This window comes from Lissotriton helveticus, chromosome 5_1 (assembly GCF_964261635.1).
Source record: "Lissotriton helveticus chromosome 5_1, aLisHel1.1, whole genome shotgun sequence".
In the NCBI taxonomy this organism is placed as follows: Eukaryota; Metazoa; Chordata; class Amphibia; order Caudata; family Salamandridae; genus Lissotriton; species Lissotriton helveticus.
In genome coordinates, this window is record NC_136065.1 from 245,849,094 (window position 1) to 245,873,774 (window position 24,681).

At 44.9% G+C, this 24,681-nt stretch overlaps 1 protein-coding gene across 2 annotated transcripts in view; it reads right to left on the minus strand.

Annotated features, from left to right (window-relative positions):
* Window positions 1-1,868: 1,868 nt before the first annotated feature.
* The window catches only part of WDR31 (WD repeat domain 31), a 169,956-nt gene continuing 147,143 nt past the window's right edge, over window positions 1,869-24,681 (minus strand). For both annotated transcript variants that reach the window (XM_078642128.1, XM_078642129.1), the window contains exon 10: window positions 1,869-7,373. In XM_078642128.1, the coding sequence (XP_078498254.1) occupies window positions 7,213-7,373 (161 nt within the window). In that variant the 3' untranslated portion in view covers window positions 1,869-7,212. The remainder of the gene's footprint in view (window positions 7,374-24,681) is intronic.

Here is a 24,681-nt window from a genome sequence, read left to right on the forward strand (position 1 = left end):
GTCCACTGTTCTCTTGATGTGTGTGCTCACTGGTTTGCAATCTTCATTTGCTCCTCCTATTATTTTGCTATGTTCTTTTCTCTGAAAAGATGTTTTTTTCATGCTTCTCTTTAACTGTATAACTGTATGCAACTGTGGTTATGCAAAGCAAGTGTTTGCTTTTGTACTGGATTTGCTTTAGTTGTTCCTTTGAAATGTTTATGGGCATGGTCACCAGGGGCATAGCTTGGTAAATAAAATTTGGAGGTGGTGGTGGGCTTAAGAATTCCCAACAATCACACTGGCATATATTGTTAAAATACATTATGCCACAAGCAGGGTGCACAAGAGGGACTTAAGGAGCGGCGGAAAGGGAGAGGCATGAGGATTGGTGGGGGTACTAAGTGAGAGAATGCACATTATTTTGTGAAATAACCAAACTTTTTGAAGTCTTTCCAAGCATAAAGAGGGAAAGACTGTGTGGGCGTATTTGTCTGTGTGTGTATAAAAATTCCTGGAGAAATACCCGACTAAAAGCACCTATACCCAACTATTTATTACAAAATACATTTATTAGGGAAGTATAACACCTCAAACACCCCCCCTTGAAGCTACACACCTGATGGTCACACAAATACCTTGCCTTGTTTCCTGAAAGTATTGTATTGCATTTATATAGCTCTTACTACCAATGATGAGGCATCTAAGTGCTTTTTCGGCGAGTAGGATTGGTGGTGAATTAGTAAAGTGAAATATGAAATTAATTTGAGCAGTGGATAAGTTAGTCTGTTATTTGAATTAAGAAGGATAGTGGAGGGATAGAAGCAGGAAAATGTTGGCATTTATATAGTGCTAGCTATCCCGGATAAGGTGTTTAAGCGCTTTCAGCGAGTAGCACGCTACTCTGAAACCAAAAAAGGATTAGTGGTGAATTAGTCTAGGGAAATATGAAATTAATTTAATGGTGGACATGTTAGTCTGTTATTTGGATTGAAAAGGAATAGTGGAGGGATAGAAGAGGGAAGGGTCTAAAAAGTATATAGTTTTTCAGGTTTTTGGAGTTCATAGCAGTAGGTGGGGGTTTGTGATTAGTAAAGGGGTGGTGGAGGGTGCTAGGTTCACAAAACTCATAGGGACACCCCTCTCACCTCATAACACAACCCTACTCATCTCCTGACACAACCTTCAGATCAGACAACCTCAACACTACCCCACCTACCTCATAATACAACCTCCAGAAGAGACGAGCACACAACCTCACTCACCTCCTGGCAAATCCCAGATAAGACAAGCACACAGCACAACCCCACTCACCTCATGACACAACCCCCAGATGAGCCAAGCCAAGCACACAACACAACCCCACTCACATCATAACAACCCCCAGAAGAGACAAGCACACAACACATCTCACTTCCTGGCATAACCACAGACAAGTACACAGCAGAACCCCAGACGAGACAAGCATACAACACAAACCCACTTACCTGCCACCACAAAACCCAGACGAGAATCACACAACACAACCCCACTCACTCCCAGGCGAGATTAAAGCATAGAACACAGTCCTGTTCCCTACTTCAAACAACCCTGAGGCGAGAGAATCATACAGTCCTGCCCACCTCCTGACACAACCCCCAGAAACAATCACACAACAAAACCCCACTCACCTCCTGATACAATCCACTGACATGGGCACAACACAACCCCACTCACTTCCTGACACGACCCCACTCACCTCCTGCCACATACCCAAGGCAAGACTAAAGCACACAACACAACCTCACTCACCTTCTGACACAAGCATGTTTGCTGTCTGTATGCAAAAGCAGACAATTTTGAGACTGTCACTAGTTAAGCAATTCCATAATTTAATTGAAAACTGTGAATCTATTTGTAACATTTCATTTAATGAGGCCTTTTGCCTGGTTTATTTTTATTAGCTACAAACACAATTATTTCATTAAAGATAAAAAACATATCTTGTCAAAATAGCAACAAAACATCGCCTGGCTATTTATACAACTGACATAATGAAGGGTCTTTGGAAATCTGAAATGTTAGATCAGGTCTGCCTTGGATAATTCCCTGAACGGTGTGCTAACTTAGTGAGCATGAATTAGCTACCTTCTGAGACTGAAGTTTTTGTATGGCTCAAGTGCAAACTAAAACAACACCAGGCGATGTCTGTGTGGGTATAGTGGCAGAGCGCCCACGGAAGACTTAGCTCTTTCACCAAAATGATATAATCTTATACATTATAAAAACAAAATGTATTTCACTTCATCACAAACATTTTTCAAGTGGATGGTCTACTTTAATTTTACATGGGGTGGGGGAGCTTGTAAAAATAACAGTCTACGTTTATCCCCAGAGTCCTATAGCCTGTCTTCCCTTCAGAAACTGCCCTTGTGCCAGTTCTAAACTTGCCAACCCTTCTCTGCCTCACTAGAACCACCAGATGGTCAAACCCGCCGATTACAAGGTGGATGGAAATACATATGGGGATGGTAATTGGGTGGCCTCTATCTCTGCACAGAAGTCCAGCTAGCACGAATATTTGTCTCTAGAATAGGAAATAACATTTAAATGATCATATGGAGTCCCCATGCTCCAGTCATATAGACTTTCATTTACCACTTGCTGAAAGGCAGGGTTAATGGAAGGAGCGGGGTTGGCGAGGTGAATCGTGGGTGTGGGGAGGGCATCAGGGCACAGAAGAGTCTAATGGCAGGGGTGTGCATTCCATAGTCATCCGTATCATGGTACTGGGCTGAACAGGGGTCCGAGAGCGGGCTGTACTTGCAACCAGATTATACCGGCCAGATTTTCTGAAAGGGAAAATAGGGTCCAGTGTTCCTGCACTCAGGAAATCTGGGTGCTAGAATTCCAAGCTTGCTGTAATTGGGCATATTGGTCAGTGCGTACTTTTGTAAAAGAATGAGTGCCGGAGCCCAACGCTGCTCTGCTCAGAAGACAGCGGTTGGAACCATTAAAGGAGTACGCTGAATACCAGGGCTGAGCAGTTCTGAATCCACCTCATGCCTCTTTAATCCATCCCCAGACACTCTCTGACTCTTTATCTCACTCTTGCAGGTTTCTGCTTTCACCCCTTGTGATAGTTTTTCCGTCTTTCTCTTCCTCCATCTTTACCCTTTGTATGTTTTCCCTCTCTTCCTTTCCGTAAATGAACAAAAAAGTGCTGGTCCCCAAAATTTAGGGCTTGAGTCCCCCACAGCCTTACATTAAGCACTGATAGCGGTGTACCACCCAGAAGCACTGCTCTGCTAAACCTATAATCAGGAGCCTAATTTTTAACAACAACTTACTCAAGCTTTTTTTGTAGAAAATATACGTCTGGCCTGCTTGTTCAAAACAAGTTCAACTTTTTTTCCTGTGTTCATGTCATTCTGTGTAAAAGGAACCTCCAGAACTCACTCATGCTTGGTCTGGAAGCCAAGACATATGACATACACAGCAAGTAGATATGGCAACCATAATCAAGGGGGATATGATACATAAAAGGTAAAGGGATTTAAAAACAGGGCATTTGTAACACTTGCTGTTTTTCTTTTTTGGTTCTGCATATTTCTAGCCTATGAAGTCAAATACACCTATGCTTGCAATGACTTCCCTGACACGTTTCGGCCATTTAATTCCCACCACAATGAGCCACTATGGGAAATAGAAGAAGGACAAAATGGCCTAGGCGACAATACAGATATGTAGGCAGATGTTGCTCTCCTTGCCTGGGTGCTAGAAATGCAAACGTCCTGTTTATAGTTTAATTAAGAAAATCAGTAGTACTATCGTTGATGAAACAGAATGAACCACTGGCATGATGGTATATGCCCCAACTCTAATAAATAAATATAGAAATATAAAACGGGAGGCTCTACATCTCGCTTGGAGGAAGTTCTACCCAACATGTTGTTCCGCACTGCATGACCCACATTACAAAATAACCCCCCCTGCCCCCCCCCCAATAAATTCAGTCATTTTATATTTCTGCTGTCTTCCATCTTGAAGAACTGAAAGTAAACTCATGGCAGCCTTCATCTTTCTCAATTGTCTCGATTCTGTCTATTCTCTAACTTATTATAAGTGCCAAAGGCTCATAAAATTCCAAATGTTTTATCTTCACGGTGGCCATAAGTGCAAAACATTGGTGCTAAGTCTCACAGTAACTGATGACCTGAAGAGATATTGTACAGACTCCATTTTAGGAGGAGGTCAGTCTTGTGCAGAAGTGGCAGTGTAATTCCTTTCAGTGTCTCAGTGGCTGCATGCCACTGCTATCTCTGAAGGGGTCAGGGGACTCACAATGGGTGTCACTCTAGAACCTTTGGACCGTGCAAAATCTTGCTGAGCACGAAGTCTTGTAATAAAGTGGTAGCTGTCACTAGAGCATTACATTTGGAAAGTGCTCAATCTGTCCATCGATAGGTACCGCAGGCCTACAGAGATGTTTGACCTTTTCTCTTTAGGAGAAGTGCATGCAGTCCTGCTGACTAATCCAAGTGCAGTTCAGCTGAAAGTTCTGTAATCCATCTGAAAAGTGCTCAGGTGTACACAGGGGTTTGTTTTGTTCCTGTCCAGGAGGTCTGATCCTGTTCATCAATCATATAATCCAGTCCCACTGAGATTTGCACAAATGCTCCTTTGACCAAGTTCCAATCCTACTGAGATGAAGTACTGTTCCTCAAAACACAACAGAGATGTATTATTGTCCAAGTCAAACCATTACAATTCTGCAAAGGGTTTCAGTACTGGACTTTTGATCACAATCCTATCCCAATAAAAGTGCTACTAATGTCCCCTCAGCTATGTCATAGACCGTTGAGTTTCATGACTTCATCTTCATTCATATTACAGATCTGCTGTTGACAGTTTAGTGCTCTACCATCAGAAATACATTTTGACAGTCTGAAGGAATGGACCAGTGCTGTCCCTTTAACCACATTAGTTATTGATGCCTTTTTAGCTAGATTACAGTCATGTTTAATGCTATTACTGCTGCTTTAGCCACATTACAGACTTAATGGGTTTCAGTATTGTTACTTTAACAGTATTACGGTCTGCGGCATACGAGCACAGTCCAATTACTCACACTATATAACTACTAAGAGATCAAGTACAGTCTCTGTACTCAAGTCATAGTGCTACGAAAAGTATATGTGCCACCCCTTAGCAATGTTACAGTTGTGTTGAAATTTCAAGTACTGTCCCTTTACTCAAGTCATAGTGCTACGAAGAGTATGTGCGCTATCCCTTTAGCAATATTACAGTTGCGGTGAGATTTCAAGTATTGTCTCCTAAACCATATTATAGTGTTATTAAGCAGTGCTACCAGTGTATCACTAAATATACATATATTGCATTCCAGTACTGTTGCTTTAACTGAGGAGACCTCTGGTGTACTGGTACAGCCCATCTACCAACTTTAGAGGCATTCTAGAGATCAAAGCCCAGTGCTGTGGAGAGTACAATTGCTGTTCTAGTAACAATATAACAGTGCTAATAAGTATTGTTGGTGCTGTACTATGGAACAGTCCTGCTGAAACATGTTGGTACTGTCCCTTTAACTGTATTTGAATCCTGGAAGGATTTGCCAGGACTGTCCACTTAAAAACACATTTACTCAAGGAGGTGGCAAGTTGGATGACGGAGAACTGTCTCCAACTTAATGCGGCGAAGACAGAGGTCTTAGTTCTGGGCAAGCAGGCTCATCTCTGGGGAGACCGCTGGTGGCCACCGGAGCTAGGTCAAGCCCCTATCCCTGTGACAGAAGCAAAGAACCTCGGGGTTTGGCTCGATTCCAACCTGACCTTCATCCCCCACACAAAAAAAGTGGCCGGCACCTGTTTTGGTGTCCTTCAGAGCCTTAGACCCATTTTTAAATTTTTTGATGCTCCTACAAGGCAACTCATTGTCCAAGCTACAATGCTCTCTAGATTGGACTACGCCAGCTCGCTTCTTCTGGGCGTTAACCAAGCTGAACTGACACGCCTCCAGCGCGTGCAAAACGCGGCTGCCAGAATGTTGGTAGGCTTGCCTAAATTCTGTTCTGCCAGACGTACCATCTATGACCTACATTGGCTGCCCGTCGGACAGAGGATTAAGTTCAAAGCCCTGTGCCTGGTTTTTAAGATCTTAAAGGCTTCTTCCCCCCCCATTCTCGCACAGGCAATCTCCTACTATACTCCTTCTAGAGTTCTACGTTCAACGGGTCAATTCCTGGCCTTGGTCCCCCGCTTCAGGAAAACCAGAATTGGTGGACGCTCCTTTGGCGTCCTGGCAGCAAGTCTGTGGAACACCCTGCCCGTTGACATTCGTGCCTTACCGGATCTATTGTCTTTTAGAAGAGCTATCAAGACCTTTTTGTTCCCATCACTTTAATTCTGTCCCCTCGCTTATCTGGTCTTTCTATCTGGTTGTGTTATTTTTCTACATAGCGCCGGGACGCCACTTCGCTGTGGCAGCTGAGCGCTCTACAAAATTTATAACATAACATAACATTTACAAAATCCAACGATTTACACAATCCTGTTCATCTAAAAAATCGTAAAAATCATACTTAAAAAACGGAAACAATGGTAATTCGAACAAGTCAAGTGCAAAAAATATGCCCTCTGATTCCAGTCCTTTGATTTGCTTTCACAGTGAAATGTGGGGCCCAGACAGGAAAGGACTGGACACCTAGAACTTCGGAGTACTGAGGGGGGAAGAAGATGTAGCATTGCAGTTAGAGCTGTCGACTTCGAAGCTAGGGAACTGTGTTCGAGTCTCGGCAACAACGCTCAACATTCTGTGATTCTGGGCAAATCACTTAATCTTCCAGAGCCTAACAAAAATGAATGTGTCCGTCTGTAAGGAAACTGGTGCTCATGTAAAGCGCTCTGATACCCGATGTCTCGGGTCTATTTCGCGCTATATAAAACTCTTTAAAAAGGAAAAAAAAAGGGTACCAGAACCTTTCCAAACTGTAGATGTGCGACTCACTGGAGCCTTAGTGGTCCATTGTCACTGTTATATACACTGCTCTCAGTGATACACCCAAGTGGTCAAGAATTGAGTAGCGAGTATATGATATGGCTCACAAGACGATTTGGCTACCACTACGTCTGAGGCCTACTCAACTTTCTGGACTTTCACCCAGCAGTTCACAGTAATGATGGACCGAAGAAATGGTGGCCTCCCATGTTTTTTGCCAAGGTATACAAACTTTGCTCTTTAGAATTTGGCTATGTGGCGGAGCTCAGGTCCTTTTGCATTCTCCAAGTGGAGGGAGTGGATTCCTGTGTTGAAGCTGGCGCAGAGAATGGAGGTCTTGTCGCAGACAGCCAGGGAGGCAAGAGGCCCAGAGCCATCCAGAAACAATGTGTTCAAGCAAGCTGAGGAAAGAAACATGCAGTTAGTGTGTCATCTTTCTGTATCTTGCGTCTTTCCTCAAGAACAAAGTACAGTTAGGATAAAATACAAAACTCATTTTGGCTAGAACCTAGCCCAGAGACTTTTAATGTGAGGCTCACATGGTTTTCATTGCTTTTCATTGACGGATCTTCAAAATAAGTCACATCTACCTTGTGCAGGTCTAACTCGTTCTCCAAAAAATTGGAACCAATCTCAGTATCACTACACTAGTCTTAAGTCAACTTTTGCTAGGCATGCACAGTTTATTGCTTCTTCATTTACTAATTCCTTCTTAAGGGCAGGTAAATTAGAACGCGGATTCCCTGACTCTGTATCTCACCAACGGAGTAGTTGTCACACGTCACAAAATTATTCTTTTATAAAGACATCAAGATAAATGTAACATAAGAGGGGTAGAGGGCTTATGAAATTCTATGGCTCGTTTGTTCTTGGATTTAGAGGTACAGCTTTCCAAAATAAACCTAAGTCTCAGTATTTGTCTCCTTCAGTTCTGTACCCGCACATCGAATGCCATTGAATTAAACTATCAAAACAATGCTAACAGGGATAGGAAAAATCTATCGTTGGACACTGTTACAGAGGTGATGGTTTGCAAGACTGGTGTGACACATTTTGTAATCCTTCCTATGTGGGTAGGGGAAACAGCGTTTAGAACGCTGTTGTTACCCTGCAGGTTGTTACCACGCGTGGCTTTACAACGCAAGTAATTTCTACGACTTGCGCTAGGTGACGCGCAACACCAGGGAATGTGTTGTATAATAAATCCAACACATTCCCTGCTGTTGCGCTAACTGCAGTAGGAATAGTAATTTATACTATTCCTAAATCCAGCGAGCCGTCTAGCGCAAGTCATAGAAACAACTTGCATTGTAATGTCATGCGTGGTAATATGTGGCGTTGTAACATCACATATTCGTGGGTAGGGACTAGTGGTAGTCTACCCATAAGCACATTGGGGCACAGCCCCACCAGAAAGTCCGAACTTAGGGTGTATGCCCAGCTCCTGGCGTGTAAGAGTGAGTGCAAGGGCCTGCTGTGAAAGGCCTTAGCCCTTGGGCCTAGATGGACACCTCAGTCAGTTATGCATGTGCACGTCAGCAGGAATTAGACTGGGAGTGTGAAGAAGCTTTTGAGATGGTAAGTAAAATAAAACACAGATCCTGATTCTTTAGGTGGAAGAAGCCTATGGTGTGAAGTGTACAGTGGACATGTGTCTGTCTCTGCATGTAGAGCTGCATATGAATTCGAGATACTGTGCATGTGGATGGTGTAGTGTCCTTCTCAATGCTGACGAAACCCCTTCCTGGAGACCCCATGTCCCTAGGATCTGAAGTCATCTGGTGGCAATTCAGCATATGGTGCCATCTCTAACATCACAGATTCACCCCCTGAAGTACAGATTGTTGCAATATTGCAGCAATCGTAGGCATGGTGAAGGCCATCTTTAGCATGCCAACCACTGTTTACATTTTGTAGGCATCTCTGGAGTTATGAGTCCACACCAGGCCTAATGGTGGCCATTTTGGAGATACTGCGAAGTGGACTGACATGATGGAGCCCATTTCGGCAAACTGGTGGCATCGGCTTAATGTTGGCAGTCCTTGGAATATTGTGGCATCTCTGCCATTATGGTGCTGGTGATGTCCACGTCTGTCACATTGGCTTGTAGTAGGCATTCTTGGAACAAATGTTCATCAATACTTGGTATAATAATGGGTCCAGCAAATGATGATCAGTCTTAGAATATTGTGGGCATCCCTAGCATCATGGGACCACGCCCTGTCTCAATGGTGTGCATTCATGACATACTGTGAGCGTTCATGATGTGATTATGTCTGGAATAATGGTGGTGGAAATCCGATGGGCATCTAAAGCAGAATACGTTCATGAGTGCCAGTTGTACATGTTAGAACTTGTTTAAAATGATACGTTTATATTTGGGGTCAAATATAGATTTCCTATAAGGAAAATCTGGCTTATCAAGACAAATGTAGTGGTGTTCCATAAACAGGACAAACTTTTGAATAAAGTAATTGTCTTCATTTATTCAAACTGAAAGGGTTGCATTTACTAGCTATTTTGTTTTTCATTTCATAAACTGATAAGCTAATAGTTGGAGGCAAACTTATCACAAGTCCAAAAGATATGTAAAGCAACTTGAGTGAAAATTCATCTATATACCCATTACTGGAGTTTTAACCTTGTTGCGACTGCTAATTCATACCTTGCATGGAGGCATTTCCTTATCAATTTTGATAAAGCTTTATTTTTGCAATTGTTATTATATCTATATAGCCCTTACTGCCCCTGACGAGGAGTCGAAAAGCTTTCTTTTACAACATTACCGCTTCCATTGTCTGAGATCAGAGCCTCTAAGATTGGTGTTACCTGTATTTATTAAACATGACAGGTCTATGGAACCTCATGGTTAGTACTATTGCATGAGCTTGCCAGACTATGGGTCTGATCTAGTTTGGCTTGCGTGATACTTCACCACAAACATGGCACACTACCCTGACCATCAAGCAGACGATCCATCTGCTATATTTAGAGTTGGGTGGACTGTCATGTTTCTGACGGCAGTACCCTTACTGTCTGCAGCACCATAAACCCTACACTGATGACCGGACAGAGTTGGGGCTATTGTAGGTGCATCAAACTTTCCGATCTACTTAGAGCAGACCATCTGATGTACTTTTTCAGTTTGGGACTGCCACAGAAATAATGGATGTTCCAAACAGAAAAAGATAAACAATTACCTAAACATCCTGGGAGAAAACCTCCAGGTTACCAGAATCATTCCCGTTTTTGTTTTTAAAGAACATACTCTGGGGGTTTGTTTTTGAAAAACAAAAAAGTCTGCTGAATGGCTGCCTGAAATATTGGGCCGCTCAGCAAACTTTCAGTGCCTTCAGAGGAGCCGTGACGGTGGCAGCTCTTCTATAAATATGAAATAATGATCTATAAACATGGTGGATGGTAGTTCGGCCAGGGTGGTGGAGGTAAATATCATTGCTCCCCTATGGACATTGTGCTGGCTGCCATAATCTAAATGAGGCCCTATGTCTTGCTCTGCTGTCTATTCCCCGGGATTGTAAGACCTGTGCAATAACATTTTTCCACCCAATCTCTTATTTTTATTTTGAACAGGGTGGACACGGAAAATCCTCCAGTTTCTAGAAAAACTCCTAAAGTTGGAGTAGAACTCACCAGTGGGATTTCCTTTGGGAGATTTAACATTTTCGCCTTAGTATAACTGTAATTAGTGCAGCCATCTTTTTGAGCATGCTAAACATGCCTTTAAGTTGTGCCTATCTTTGAAGTGTAAAGTCTAATTTCCATGGCTGGTGCTTGAAGACTGAATCACAAAAGTTCTGATTAGCTTTCACAGCAGCAAAAGTTTACATTTCTGTATATATATTTGAAGGTCGTTTGCATATATTCTCATGACTTCAGAATCCTGCACTGTGATGCCTTTGTTTCAATTTCCTCTCATCATGTCCATTGGAACTCTGAATGCGAAAATCTATACATTTATCTCTCATCTTTGCTTGGAGTTCGGTATACAGAAATCTATAAAGCCCCCAATGTGTAGCCCCCGGGAGCTGTTCCCTGTTTTCGCATAGCTGGCAAAAAGCTTCATAACTAACGCAAAACGCAGGGGGGACAGAGGACAGCCCTGCCTGGTTTCCCGACCCACTGGGTATCCTGCAGAAATGACCCTCCCCATGCGGACATTAGCAGCCAGATCTTTATAAAGCAATCTTGTCCATGCCAGGAAGTTCCTGCCGAGTCCCCTATGTAACATCACCTCATACAGGTAGTGCCACACCAAGCTGTCGAAAGCCTTTTCCTTCTCGACAGCAGCGTTGCAATTCTGGGTGCCCAAGTCTATGGGTCTCCACGTCTTTTAGGTATTGTTTTGCAGTCATTACTTCCCCCCAACAAGGTATTCCTGATCTCTTTTGGTTCCGCTATACAATGGCTGCACACCACTGCTTTAAAGGCATCCCACTCCACTTGGGGAGAAGAGGCTATGTCAGCTTTGTCACCAAAGTACTGGGTTATTCTATCCTGAATCGTTTCCCGAAACACTTGGTCCTCCAGTGACTCAGGTTTTAGCTGCCTGGTGGGAATAGAAGGTCTGGGTTGGGCCCATTTCAAATGCGAAAGTATAGGGTTGTGGTCCGAGATTGTATGTGCTAAGTATTCAGTTGAATACACTAAACTATAGAAGTCTGGGGTGAAGAGGAATGTATCAAGATGGATGTTGACTCCATGTAGGCTAGAGAAGAAGGAGTTATCCTGCCCCTGTGGATGCATCTGTCGCCAGGAGTCAATGAGCCCCCATTTCCACTGCAGTGCACAAAAGCCTTGGCCATGCGGACGGCTGAGAGTCCGGCAACGGAGGGTGAGATCTATCAATCTGGGGGTCTGCCACACAGTTAAAATCCCTCTACCCCCCAATGGTCGGGTGAGTTAAGTGTGGGGCCAAGGGTCTTGATAAACTTGTCAGAAAAGCTCTCTGATCCATGCTTGGGTCGTATACATTTATTATTGCTACTTCTCAACCCTCTAGTCATGCCAGCACCACCCTGTATCTGCCTTCTGGGTCTATTAAATCTCCTGTTTGTTGAAAGGGTACTCCTACCCGAATCCATATCAGGACCCCACTGGCATACGCCGAGTATGTGGTGTAGTATGCCTGGCCCTTCCAGCGGCACTGCAGTGTCAGCACCTCCTTAGCAGTCAGGTGTGTTTCCTGCAAAAGTGCTATTTGAATGTTTAAGTAAGAAAACACTTTATAGCACTTAAACATAGTGTGAATGCCACAGATGTTACAGGAGAAGTGCAAGGGTGTGTAGCAATCTGTGCATGTATCTGAAATCTAGGAGTCTGAGCTTAATTGAAATGGCAAATGTGTGGGCTGCCCTGTTCATCTTGTACCAGTCACTTTCATCTAATAGACAAATGTCTGCTTCCCATGCTTTGTTAACCTCTAATAGCCCATCTGGGCAATTATTCATAAGGCATACATAAGTCAGTGGATTTGTTTTCCCTTTCCAGGGTACTCATTGTCAGTCTTGCTTCCAGGGGGCTCTATTATGATATATATGTATATACAAAGAACACACTGTGATCATCCACAGTGTGTCATGGCTGTAAATATTTGTAAATTTGAGATTTAAGGATTTCATATTCACTAAATCTATAAAAGACTTCATGTGAACTTTAAACCCAATATCACCAATTCTTGAAATACCTATGACTTTCCGACTCGAGAAGTCCTTATGGTTGTTGACCTCTTTCGACTATTTGTCATGGTTGGTTGGAGGGGAGGGGGCGACGGAATAGGGGTTTCAAAGGTTACACATACACTCCAACCTATCGACCTGACTGTGTTATGCCAACAATCAAAAATTACTTTTGTTTCCTACGGTTGAGTTGATGGTATCGGACCCCTGTATAACGCTCAGAGTAATACCTCAGAGCGCCCAGAGACCTGCCGGTGATTCGGCGCTATTCAAAACCCAGTTAACAATAACAATAACAATACCTGCTCTGTAAGTTTGGACAGCTCGAACCACACTGCTGGGTTATCTCTGGGACCAAACAGACAATCACGGAGGATGGTCCATGACTAAACACATTGATCAAGGGCCACTCTGGGTATTTTGGGCATACGTATAAAGCTACTGGAGGGCTCCCTTACCTTTTGGAAAAAAACTCTTTGGAAAGGTGAACTTGCAATACATAAATCAATTTTGGTAGGGAGGCCATTTTAAATCGAGCCACCCTGCCAGCAGCCAGGGACATAGGGCGGGAGGTCCAGTGCAGTAAGGTGGTTCTCGCTGTGCAAGAGTGGTGCCATGTTCATGTCCCATGGCTGTTGGGGGTCGTGGGAGACATGCATCCGTAAGGACCAACAGCCAGGACCGAGAGTTAATTGCTAGATCACCTCTTGTAAAGTGAAATTGACAGACTTCTTCCAGTTAAGAACCAGTTGGGACATTATTCTAAATGTTTCAAGGATCTCTATGAGTCTTTAACAGAACCATCTGGGATATATAACATATACAGCTAGATTCATCATGCCGAAAACGGCTCGCAAAGGGCCAGATTCTGAGAATCTGGCCCTTTGCAAGCGCAATTTTTGCATTTGGGATTCATCATCCCAAATGCAAAAATCGCTAATAGCAAATTCGCAAATTTGCGAGGAATAGCATTTAAGGAATCTCTATTTGAGATTCCTTAAATGCAATTCATTACCCATTTTTAAATAGCGATTTCGCGATTTTTGGCCGCTATTTACCACGAAGTCTGACTTCGTGGTAAATAGCGAAAAAATCGAAAAAAGCACTTTAGTGCATTTTTCTCAGTTGCATGTTACACACACACATGTCCTTTGGACATGTGTGTGCGAAACACCTGTGTACATTTGCTTTTCAGGGGTGCTACAGGGTGTCCTTTGGACACCCCTGGCACACTTGAAATCGCATCCTTATTTGCGATTAGCAAATTGCTAATCGCAAATAAGGAATAACTCCCCATTCATTCCTATGGGCCTGTCGCAAATAAGGAATAACTCCCCATTCATTCCTATGGGCCTGTGGCCCATAGGAATGAATGGGGAGTTATTCCTTATTTGCGATTAGCAATTTGCTAATCGCAAATAAGGATGATGTAGGAATCGCAATATTTTGTGCCATTCCTACATGAATCCCGTTTTGCAAGTCCTTAATAGCGATTCCTTGATAATCGCTATTAAGGACTCGCAAAACGGGACTATGATGAATCTAGCTGTTAGTAGGAGGTCAATTGTATAAAGAATCACAAGGCCCTCTCTACTCCTATCTCACCCCAATACCCAGGCTAAGCCTGCACCAGGCCGCCTTTGCAGATCACAGTGGCCAAGAGCTTGATGGTCAATGTGAAAAGTATTGGGGAGATCAAGCACCCCAGGTATTTGCCTATTTCTATGGGAAATGGGTATAGGGCATGCTGTTGATCTGCACTGCAGCAAAGGGCTCTGCAAGTAAGAGACCTATGTATTTAAGAAATATAGGGCCCAGGTTGGAGCATTTAGGAACCTGAAACAGATAATTGCAATTCAACATGTCAAATGTTTTTTCAAAGTCTATTCGACTTGGTATGGTGTTAGCAAGCTCCATAACCACTTACGCCGATCTCAAATTATATATCAGTCCCCACCCAGGCATAAAGCAAATTTGTTCAATGTGTATCAATTACGAAATCACTCTTTTCATTGGGTGGCCAGGGCCTTAACAAGTGTTTTAGTTTCAAAATTGTGAAGGGGAATAGGTCATTGACTGTATGAATTTGAAGGTAATTTTGAAAATAGACATCTGGGCAGGTGATCACGGGTTAAACCAGTCTCAGTAGGTAAGGGGGGGTGTAGTCCCAGGAGTCTAGGAGTTAAAGGTCGGTGTGCAATCCATAGTATACAACAGGAGATTCTAGAAAGGATGCAAAAAAGTTGGCAGAGGAGCATCTAGAATCTCTAGCAAAATTCCTAACAGCTGAATGAGCGAATGAAAGAAAGCTGCTGATCCAGCCACACTGGAACTTCTGTGACCCTCTACAGGCTAAGACCGTGGGAATTCAAAAGCAAGATTGTCAGTAGCCAAGCATTAAAGAACTCTCCTACCTCCCTCTACAAGCAGAGATGGTGAAGAGCTGTTAGTCCACCATTACGCCTAAACCCATCTACTCAACCCCATCCATGGGATGAGGTGTGCACAAGGTTGCTTATGAATGAGGGGATAGTCAGAAAAATTAGGCAGAAACATGGAAACTAGGGAAAGCCCTAGCTAAAGGGACTCCTGCCCATGCTATTTACTGCCAGCATGGAAAGGTGTGTGCAGGCATATTGAACAGTGGGTTAGACCACAAAAGAGGGTGGGAAGAAGTCCTTTGGCCTAGAATGCTTAAATACTCTTAGAAAAGATTAGAAGACCCCAAAAGCAGGGCAGATGCTAACCAATCAGCAGTTTTCCTAAATTGATGAGAGAAAGTCAGCAAACAATTATCTCAGACGCAAAGTCTGAAAGAAAAACATGAGACTTAAATACTAAACCAGTCACTTCACAAACAGGATTGAATCGTGTACCTCTTAGTGCTCCACCTGCTTCTTATTTATTTTCCCAAATCACATCCAAGAAATAAGAGTTATCAAAAGGAAAAGAGGAGGATGTACTAGATGTTAAGTTTTTCCATGCCAGCAGACCGGCACCATTGGTGGGACCCAGAAATGGAGCAGAACCAGCAATTCAGCTGGTGGAGCTGGTACCAGCCAATGAGACCCATGTGGGCATAGTTAGCGTCAAAACAACGAAGTGCAAGAAGATGGTGTGGCATGCGCGAAACAGACGCTGACTCAATGACAGCGCACTCCTACTCTATAGCCCATTCTTGCTCGGGACCCAACCTTTCTGACGTTTGCAATTGAAGCATTGGGGCAGGCAGCCTGAATATAATGTGAGATAGTTTTAAGCATGCGGCTGGACAGAAAGTGGGAGAACTTGAAAGAAACACCAAAAAAATCCAACACACCCCTTTTCATAGCATTAGAGACAGTGGCAATTCACAGAATACCCCATTTCACTCCACAGATGTCCACTTGCACTTGCAAAAGTCCCCCGGGGCTGTGTGCCATCACTGTCCCATAATCCCTTGATGACCTTCTGAATACCAAACACTTTCCTAATATTGTTGCCAATACTCAGAAAATCTAAGTAGAATTACAAACTGTATTTGAATGCTATATTCTAATTGGGCTGATGTGAATTGATTGCAGTGCCTGATTGTGCCAAGTGAAGTCAAGAATCGTATATTAGGAAAAAGTACTTGACAGGCCGCTGGTACCGCAGCCACTCTCACTGCTATCACAGAAACACTGGTAAAGTAAAAGCTGCTATGGATGTGTTTCTAGTCAAGAATGACTGGAACAAAACTAGCTACTCTATACAGAATAAGGATGAGTCTCCCAATGATTTTCTTTACTGTTTAAAAGATGTTTTTGAACATTATTCGGGTATTGCCTGGGCTGCGGGGAGTGTTCAAGAAGCTGTTGGTGCTGCCCTTGTTCAAGGTTTGCTGCCAAACGTGCTAGAACAACTTTATACCATCTGTACTGGGTGGCAAATCAGGGGCTTTACTGAATCATGTTCTACTGCTATCTACTTTGTCACTGTACAAGAAAGGAAAATTAGTCAAATGAATCGAAATTGATGTATTAGGGGGCAGAGGGCCCACCAACCCTTCAGTAGTGGAAGAGAGACATGGATTGGTGTATGGTGGCAGAAACATCAGTCTATGTGAGTAGAAGGTGCTCAAGGAAATGGGGGGGGGGAATATGGGACAAATCGAATGCATATAGAGGGAATCCATGCACTGTTTCCAAGGGAGGGATATTACATCCTCTGACTAATCCGGTAAATGACTAAAAGGAGTCCCAGTTCTGATGAAGGCAGGAAGGTTTCACGCTAGTCTCCAGTGGGTTGAGGTCAAACAATACTACAATTATGAAAAACACGACAATAGATTATTATCTATTGTCGTGCTTTTCATAATTGCAATGCAATGCTTGTTTCACTGCTTTGTCTTAATGAAAAGATAAATAAAAAATAAAAAAATAATTGATGACTTTACAAATATATTAAGTTCAGCAAACTGCCACAAGTAGGATCGAAGGAGGAATTGGGAGACAGAATGACTAGGGTAGGCGGGGACTTGGGAGGTCGGGGACAAGTCAGTTGAAGGGAATTCAGCTTCCGCCGGAGGATTTCTCATGGTTTAACGGTGGGCAGTTGGTACATTGGAAATGATAGTGTCCTAACTTAAGATCTAGTGCCTACACCAACCCTTACAACTTCAATTTACCCAAGACTCCAAAAAACCAATAGGACTGCCTAAGTGAAGCCAACTGCACTGTAATGCCTGATTCAGGTAGATCAAAATGGGACATATCTATGATAGGTTATTAACTGAAATCCCATCTCATTCCTTACCTGATACATGTACTAGCTATTTGGTGCTTGAGACCTCTCAGGTCCTTCCCTAATCTATCTTGGGAATATCCATTGATGCAGTTGGTATTTCTATTTCCACCATCACTTATCATATCAGGGATCCCGTATTCATAAGCTTGGGTCCCATTACAGACCACCTTGTCTTTTCTGTTAAGCTCCAACTCTCCTACGAAACTTTTGGGGAGAGTTATTTTGTATGAACTGTACTCCACAGTATTTTGTACTGGTGATAATTAACCGTGGGCATAGTAGCGCTACGCGTAGCTACGTGAAGTGCACTTCGCGAGCTACGCGAACTGCGTAGTGGACTGTGCAAAATGCTGTTCCCACTGATTGCACAGTGCAGACGAGCATCCAGCACTGTGCAATCAGTGCAAACCGCATCTTGCACAGTACAAGTGGTCGTTTTCTGCTGCTGGAGTAGTTTTCTACTCGAGCGGCAGCTTTCTCAATGCGGACTGGTAGTTTCTCATCGCGAGCATACGCAACCACTCGCAATGAGAAACCTGACCTTCCCGCGTTGAGAATCTCGCCGGGAGGTTTATTTTCCACGCTCGCAATCGGCAACTTGATGTTGCTGATCGCGAACGAGGAAAAAGTCTCGCAGGGATGTCATTTTGCTCGGTCGCAGTCGCCAACTTGACAGTGAGGACCGCGAGCAAGCAAAAAATGACCTCTACGCTACGAATGTTTGCACTGTGCTACGTGCAATTCACGTAGTGCGAAGTAGCGCAAACTTCGCAAACTACGCGAGCTTAGCGTAGTACTTCACCCAGGGTTAATGATAAGTACATATTTCAGTGCACTGAAAAGCAATCGAAAATAACACATTAACTGTACTATGTGAAAACATAGGATATACTGATGATGTTGATTGTAAAAATGTAATACCAAAATCTATAGCCCATATACTTGCTCATGTGCCATCTACCTTATGGTTCAAACATGTGAATAATGTGGATTTTGTTGAACTGGTAAAGATGAAGGTAAATCCAATGAAGAAACTTTCTTGCATCCCTAAGTGCCCGATATGCCCTGAGGTGGAAGCGGGAATCCGAACTGTTATTAGTGACTGATAAAACAAGGGGTTCTAGTGCCCACTGTGAGTGTATGTAAAATCCCTAATTTAAATATCATATAGCCTGGTAAAGACACATATAGATTTGGGCAAGACCTGTGTGCCATCCATGCTCTTGTAACTGGAGCTTTCCTGTTGTTCGGAATCCTGCTACCACACTGCCTTGTATTCCAAAAACCACCATTTCTTTCACAGGCGTGGATTTTTGTAGTGCTTTACTTGAAGTAGGTGGTAAACTGCAAGTTTTTGTACATTGAAGTGCGACTCGCTATTAGGAAGGGACACCCTTGGCATGCCCCTTCCTAATAGCGAGTCACAATCCCCATTTTCGTCGGCAATAGGTTACCGATATGCAAAATAGGGTTTGTACTTGGGGCAGTAATATTTTGAGGTCGTAAACGGGACGATTTCTAGTTGGCGACCACAAAAAAACGGTCGCACATCTGACCCAAAGTTCACGAACACTTAACAAATGGTTGTTTGTGATTCCATAAAAAACAAATTTGCAGAGTACCATTACTGAGAAACCATTTCATCTAAACTGTTTAATGGAACTGTTCAGAATGAACGACATTTACCTTTTCGTAGAAACCAGTTCATAGAATGTCTTTTTGGTCAAAATTGGTTTTGAATGCTTATTTTTTAAGTGTCAACGCAATGGTTGAAGGTCTTACTTTCATAAACAGTTTTGTCGGAGATATTTATTCCAGTGCTTTACTTCAGGGGAGACTATTTCATATTTATATCTATGACACTGTCAAACAATTACTTTGGATGCGTTTATTTCGCTGACCCATGCCCACCTGTGAAAATGAATATGGTACTTACCAGTATGCATCTGTTCTTGGCATGTAGGGCTGCTAACATTCATATCTTAGCATTAGATCGCCGCCTAGTGTTGGGTCCGGATGATCGCACATTGTTGTCCTGGAAGAGTCTTCGAAGTATCCTGAGATAGGTGGCTCCTCCCCTGGACTACAGTGCGCATGGGCATCGGCTCCATCCTCAGATTGTTTTTCGCCATTGTGGCAGAAGATGGAGTGAAAAGTGTAAAGGATGTCCATGCTAATGATTGAATACAATAGTATATCTGCAGCTGCGACAGGCACCGGGGAGGAGGGTGGGCGATATGAATGTTAGCAGCCCTACATGCCAAGAACAGATGCATACTGGTAAGTAGCATATTCAGTTCGAGGCATGTGGGCTGCTAAATTCATATCTTAGCATAGAATACATAGCAGTCCCTCCATTAGCGGCGGTTGCCCGTGCCAGCTGCAGAAACTTGAAAAAGTGTCTTGAGAACAGCCTGTCCTACAGCAGCTTGCTGCTTGGAATGTACATCAACACAGTAGTGTTTTGTAAAGGTATGTGGTGTAATCCACGTGGCTGCTCTGCAAATATCCTCTAAAGGAATGTTTCCTAGGAAAGCCATGGATGCCCCCAATTTGCGTGTGGAGTGCGCCCTTGGGGGTATTGTTAAAGTGCGCTTGGCCTTTTGATAACATATTTGTATGCACTTAACAATCCACCTGGCTATTCCTGCTTTGGAAATAGGGTTGCCTTTGTGTTGTGGTGAGAAGGCAACAAAAAGTTGTTTTGTTTTCCTAAAGTGTTGTGTTCTGTCAATGTAGTACATCAACGCCCTCCGTACGTCTAACGTATGGAGCATTCTTTCCGCCACCGTTTGTGGGTTTTGGAAGAATGCCGGTAAGTCAATAGTTTGGTTGAGATGAAACTGTGACACCACCTTCGGAAGGAATTTGGGGTTAGTACGTAGTACTACCCTATTTGGATGAATCTGAATGAATGGCTCTTGGATTGTGAGCGCTTGCAGCTCACTAACACGCCTCAGTGACGTAATAGCAATTAGGAAAGCCACTTTCCACGTTAGGAACTGGAGTTCACACGAGTGCAGTGGTCAAATGGTGGTCCCATCAGTCTGGTGAGGACCACATTGAGGTTCCACACCGGAGCTGGCGGTGTTCTTGGGGAATGACTCGTTTCAGACCTTCAAGGAAAGCTTTGATGGCCGGCACTCTGAAGACAGAGAGGTGCTGCCTATTCTGAAGATATGCTGCGATGGCGGATAGATGTATCCGAATGGAAGTGTACGCTAGATTGCACTTGTACAGATGTAGCAGATAACAAATGATGTTAGGGATAGATGCATCTAGCGGGGTGATGTCATTAGCCGTACAGTAAATGACAAAACGCTTCCATTTTGCAGCATAGCATGCTCTGGTAGTCGGCTTCCTTGCCTCCTTGATGATGTTCATGCATTCTGGAGGTAAGTTAAGGTATCCGAACTCTAGGACTTCAGGAGCCAGATCGCCAGGTTGAGCTGTTGCGGATCTGGATGCTGAATTTCTCCATGGCTCTGCGTTAAAAGTCTGGGCGTGAGGCGCAGTCTTTGATGCGTCACCACTGAGAGTTCGAGGAACGTGGTGTACCATGCTTGGCGCGCCCACGTTGGAGCAACTAGGATGAGAGTCATCGCGTGCTGCCTTAGCTTTCTTGCCACCAGCGGTATCAGAGGGGCTGGCGGAAATGCGTACGCAAATTTGCCTGACCAGTTCATCCATATCGCATTCCCCTGCGACTGTGGGTGAGGGAACCCGGCGGCAAAGTGTTGGCATTTTGCGTTTTCTTTTGTTGCAAACAGGTCTATCTCCGGATGACCCCACTGCTGGAAGTACGGGTGGAGTACAGATGGGTGTAACTCCCACTCGTGCATTTGATGGCTGTGTCTGCTGAGCAGATCCGCCATTAGATTGTCCTTGCCCGGGAGGTGTTCTGCCATGAGGAAGATGTTCCTCTGAATGGCCCACTTCCACATGCCCTGAGCCAGATGAGACAGCTGTGGCGAGTGGGTGCCCCCCTGCTTTTGAATGTAGTACATCGCGGTCATGTTGTCCGTCCGGACCAACACTACCTTGTTGCACAGATGTACAATGAAGGACTTGAGTGCCATGAAGATTGCCATCAGTTCCAGATAGTTGATGTGCATCTTCTGTTGCTGCGTCGTCCATAGTCCCTGCACAGTGTAATTGAGCAGATGAGCTCCCCATCCCTGGAGAGATGCGTCCGTTGTCAGGGTAATCTGTGGCACTGGCTCCTGGAACAGTCGGCCCTTGCAAAGGTTGTGTGGAGTCCACCAATGCAGAGAGTCGTATGCCCGACTGGTAACCAACACTAGGTCTGTTAATTGTCCCTGAGCCTGTGTCCACTGATTTGCTAAGCACTCCTGGAGCGGGCGCATATGTAGCCGTGCGTGAGGGACTATGAAGATGCAGGAGGCCATCATGCCTATCAACTGCATGAACACTCTCGCTGGAAGTGAGTGTTGTGATCTGAACTTTTGGATCAGAGACTGCATGCTGTCTATCCTGACTTGGTTTGGTTGAGCCACGGCTGTCAGGGTATTGATCGTCGCGCCTAGAAACTGCCGGACATGCGCCGGTTGAAGGTGCGACTTTGGGTAGTTCAACGAGAAACCTAGATCGTGAAGGAGGTGAATGGTAGTCGACATGTCCGCGGCACACTGTTGTTCTGACTTGGCTTGAACGAGCCAGTCGTCCAGGTAGGGGTAGACATGGATGCCCTGCCTCCTGAGGTGCGCCGCTACTGTCGCCAGACACTTTGTAAACACCCTTGGGGCTGTGGTGACTCCGAAGGGTAGGACTTTGAACTGATAATGTTTGCCTTGGATAGTGAACCTGAGGTATTTTCTGTGGGACGGGTGTAGTGGTATGTGGAAATAAGCATCCTTGAGGTCTAAGGTTGCTAAGAAGTCCCCCTGGTTTAATAAGGGAAGAATCTGTTGCAGTGTGAGCATATGGAAATGTTCTGACAGTATATACAGGTTTAGGGGACGTAGATCCAGAATGGGTCTGAGAGATCCGTCCTTCTTTGGGATAAGGAAGTACAGGGAATACACCCCTGTGCCTTCCTCCTCCACTGGCACGAGCTCGATTGCGCCTTTTTGCAGCATCACCACTACCTCCTGCTGCAATAAGTGCAAGTGCTCTGCGGACATAGGCCTTTGCCTTGGCGGGATGTTGGGTGGAGTGGATTTCAACTCTAGGCAATAACCATACTGGACTAGTTGACGCACCCACCTGTCTGTGGTGATGTTTCTCCAGACGGGCAGGAACTGCAGCAGTCTCCCCCCGACAGGTGTTAAGTGGTCGGGGGGCAGTGACAGAGAGTCACTGTTTGCTTGGGGTAGAGGAGCGGGAGCTGTTGTTTCCTCTGCCGCGACCTCTGTTGCTGTTATTTCTGTAACCTCCCTTGTTCTGTTTTGTGAACGAGGATTGTGCTCCACCTTTTGAGAATTGAGATTGTTGACCCATTTGTCCTCTGGTGACTCCACGTGCACCTGAGCGACGAAAATTGTTGCCACGAAACTGTTGTGACTGTAGGGCCCCCATGGACTTAGCAGTTTCTGTGTCCTTTTTTATCTTTTCGAGGGTGGTGTCAACATCTGGACCAAACAGTCGATCAGGATTGACTGGCTGATTAAGGATGGTTGTCTGAATATCAGGTTTAAACCCAGATATGCGGAGCCAAGCCTGTCGTCTTAGCATGACGCTAGTGTTGATCGCCCTAGCTGCTGTGTCTGCGGCGTCAAGTGCACACTTGATGGCTGCGTTGGAGATCAATTTTCCTTCCTCTATAAGCAGTTTTGTGCCCTCTTGAAACTTTGGAGGCAGGTGTTGTACAATTTGTTCTAGGGTGTCATAATGCGCCCTATCGTAACGTGCTAAGAGTGCTTGTGTATTAGAAATACGCCAAAAGTTGGCAGCCTGTGCAGCTACTCTTTTGCCCCCTGCCTCTAGCACTTTGGACTCCTTATCCGGGGGAGGAGCTTCACCCGTTGTTTGGGAGTTGGCCCGTTTGCGGGCATTGGCGACCACCAGGGAGTCTAGCGGCAACTGTCCCCGAATGTATGCAGGGTCTGCAGGTGCTGGTCTGTACTTTTTTTCAATACGTGGATTGACCACTCTCGCCCTAGTGGGTTCCTTAAAGATGTCCGCAGCATGTTTGAGGACTCCCTTGAGCATAGGCAGTGTCTTTACAGTCCTCTCAGAGACTGAAAACGTGTCAAAGAGAAAGTCTTCTTCAACCGGGTCAGCATGCATGTCCACATCATGATTAGCAGCTGCCCTCTCAATTAGTGCATGAAAACCTGCAGAATCCTCTGTTGGGGATGCACGTGCACTGAATGGTTGTGGATCTTGCCCCACACTCTGGGTGCCTTGGTCACCAATGTCATCATATGCATCTGGATGTGCATCTGGTTCATTGATGGGGAAGGTGTATTGGTCCTGTTCATCATATCCCTCACCCTCAGATTGGTCTGGTGAGGGAGTAGGGCTTCTTCTAGGAGGAGGCTGGATAGGCTCTATCAGGTTAGAAGCGTCCAGAGGCACCCTTTTCTTCTTTAGTGGGATGACATAGGAGTCCAGAGGCTCCGAAGTGATCCTCCTCTTGTATAGGGTTAATTTGCCTGTGTTGGCGTCGATGAAGTGCTCCGAATCGTCCTCTGATTCGAGTTCTCGACCTGAAGGTGCACCTGCCGTAGAAGAATCCGACTTCTTTGGCGTCGATTTCGTGGAAAAAGCCTTCGGAGCCTCTTTCGGCGGCAGAAGGAAGAGAAGCTTACTCTTAGGCTTTGCCGGAGCGTCCGTCGGCGTCTGAGGCGACGGCAACGGAGCCGACATAGCAGCGGCCTTGTCCCTGATTCTCTGTAGCGAAGCGGCGATGGGGGACGCTTCTCTCACAGTGTCTTTTGGCGCTGACGAGGGTGTCTTGACCTTCCCCTCGGATCCGACGTCATGGTGGCCTTTCTTAGGTTTGGACGCCGATGCAGTTGTCGCCGACCCAGAGTCCTTGGATCGATGCGCAGATGTGCCAGCTGTCGATCCGTGCGCCTTCGTCGGTTCCGCGTCCACTACGCGACCGACCAACGGAGTCCCAGGCGTAACCGGAGCCGTGCCGCTGGCCTTGGCGTGCTTAGACGGTGTCGCCGCGGTCGATCCGTGCCGACCACCTTTTGTAGAGGATCCCTCCTCTTGCACCGATTTTGACCCTTTGGAATCGACCGGCTTCTTCGACTTCTGCGGACCGGAGGTCGAC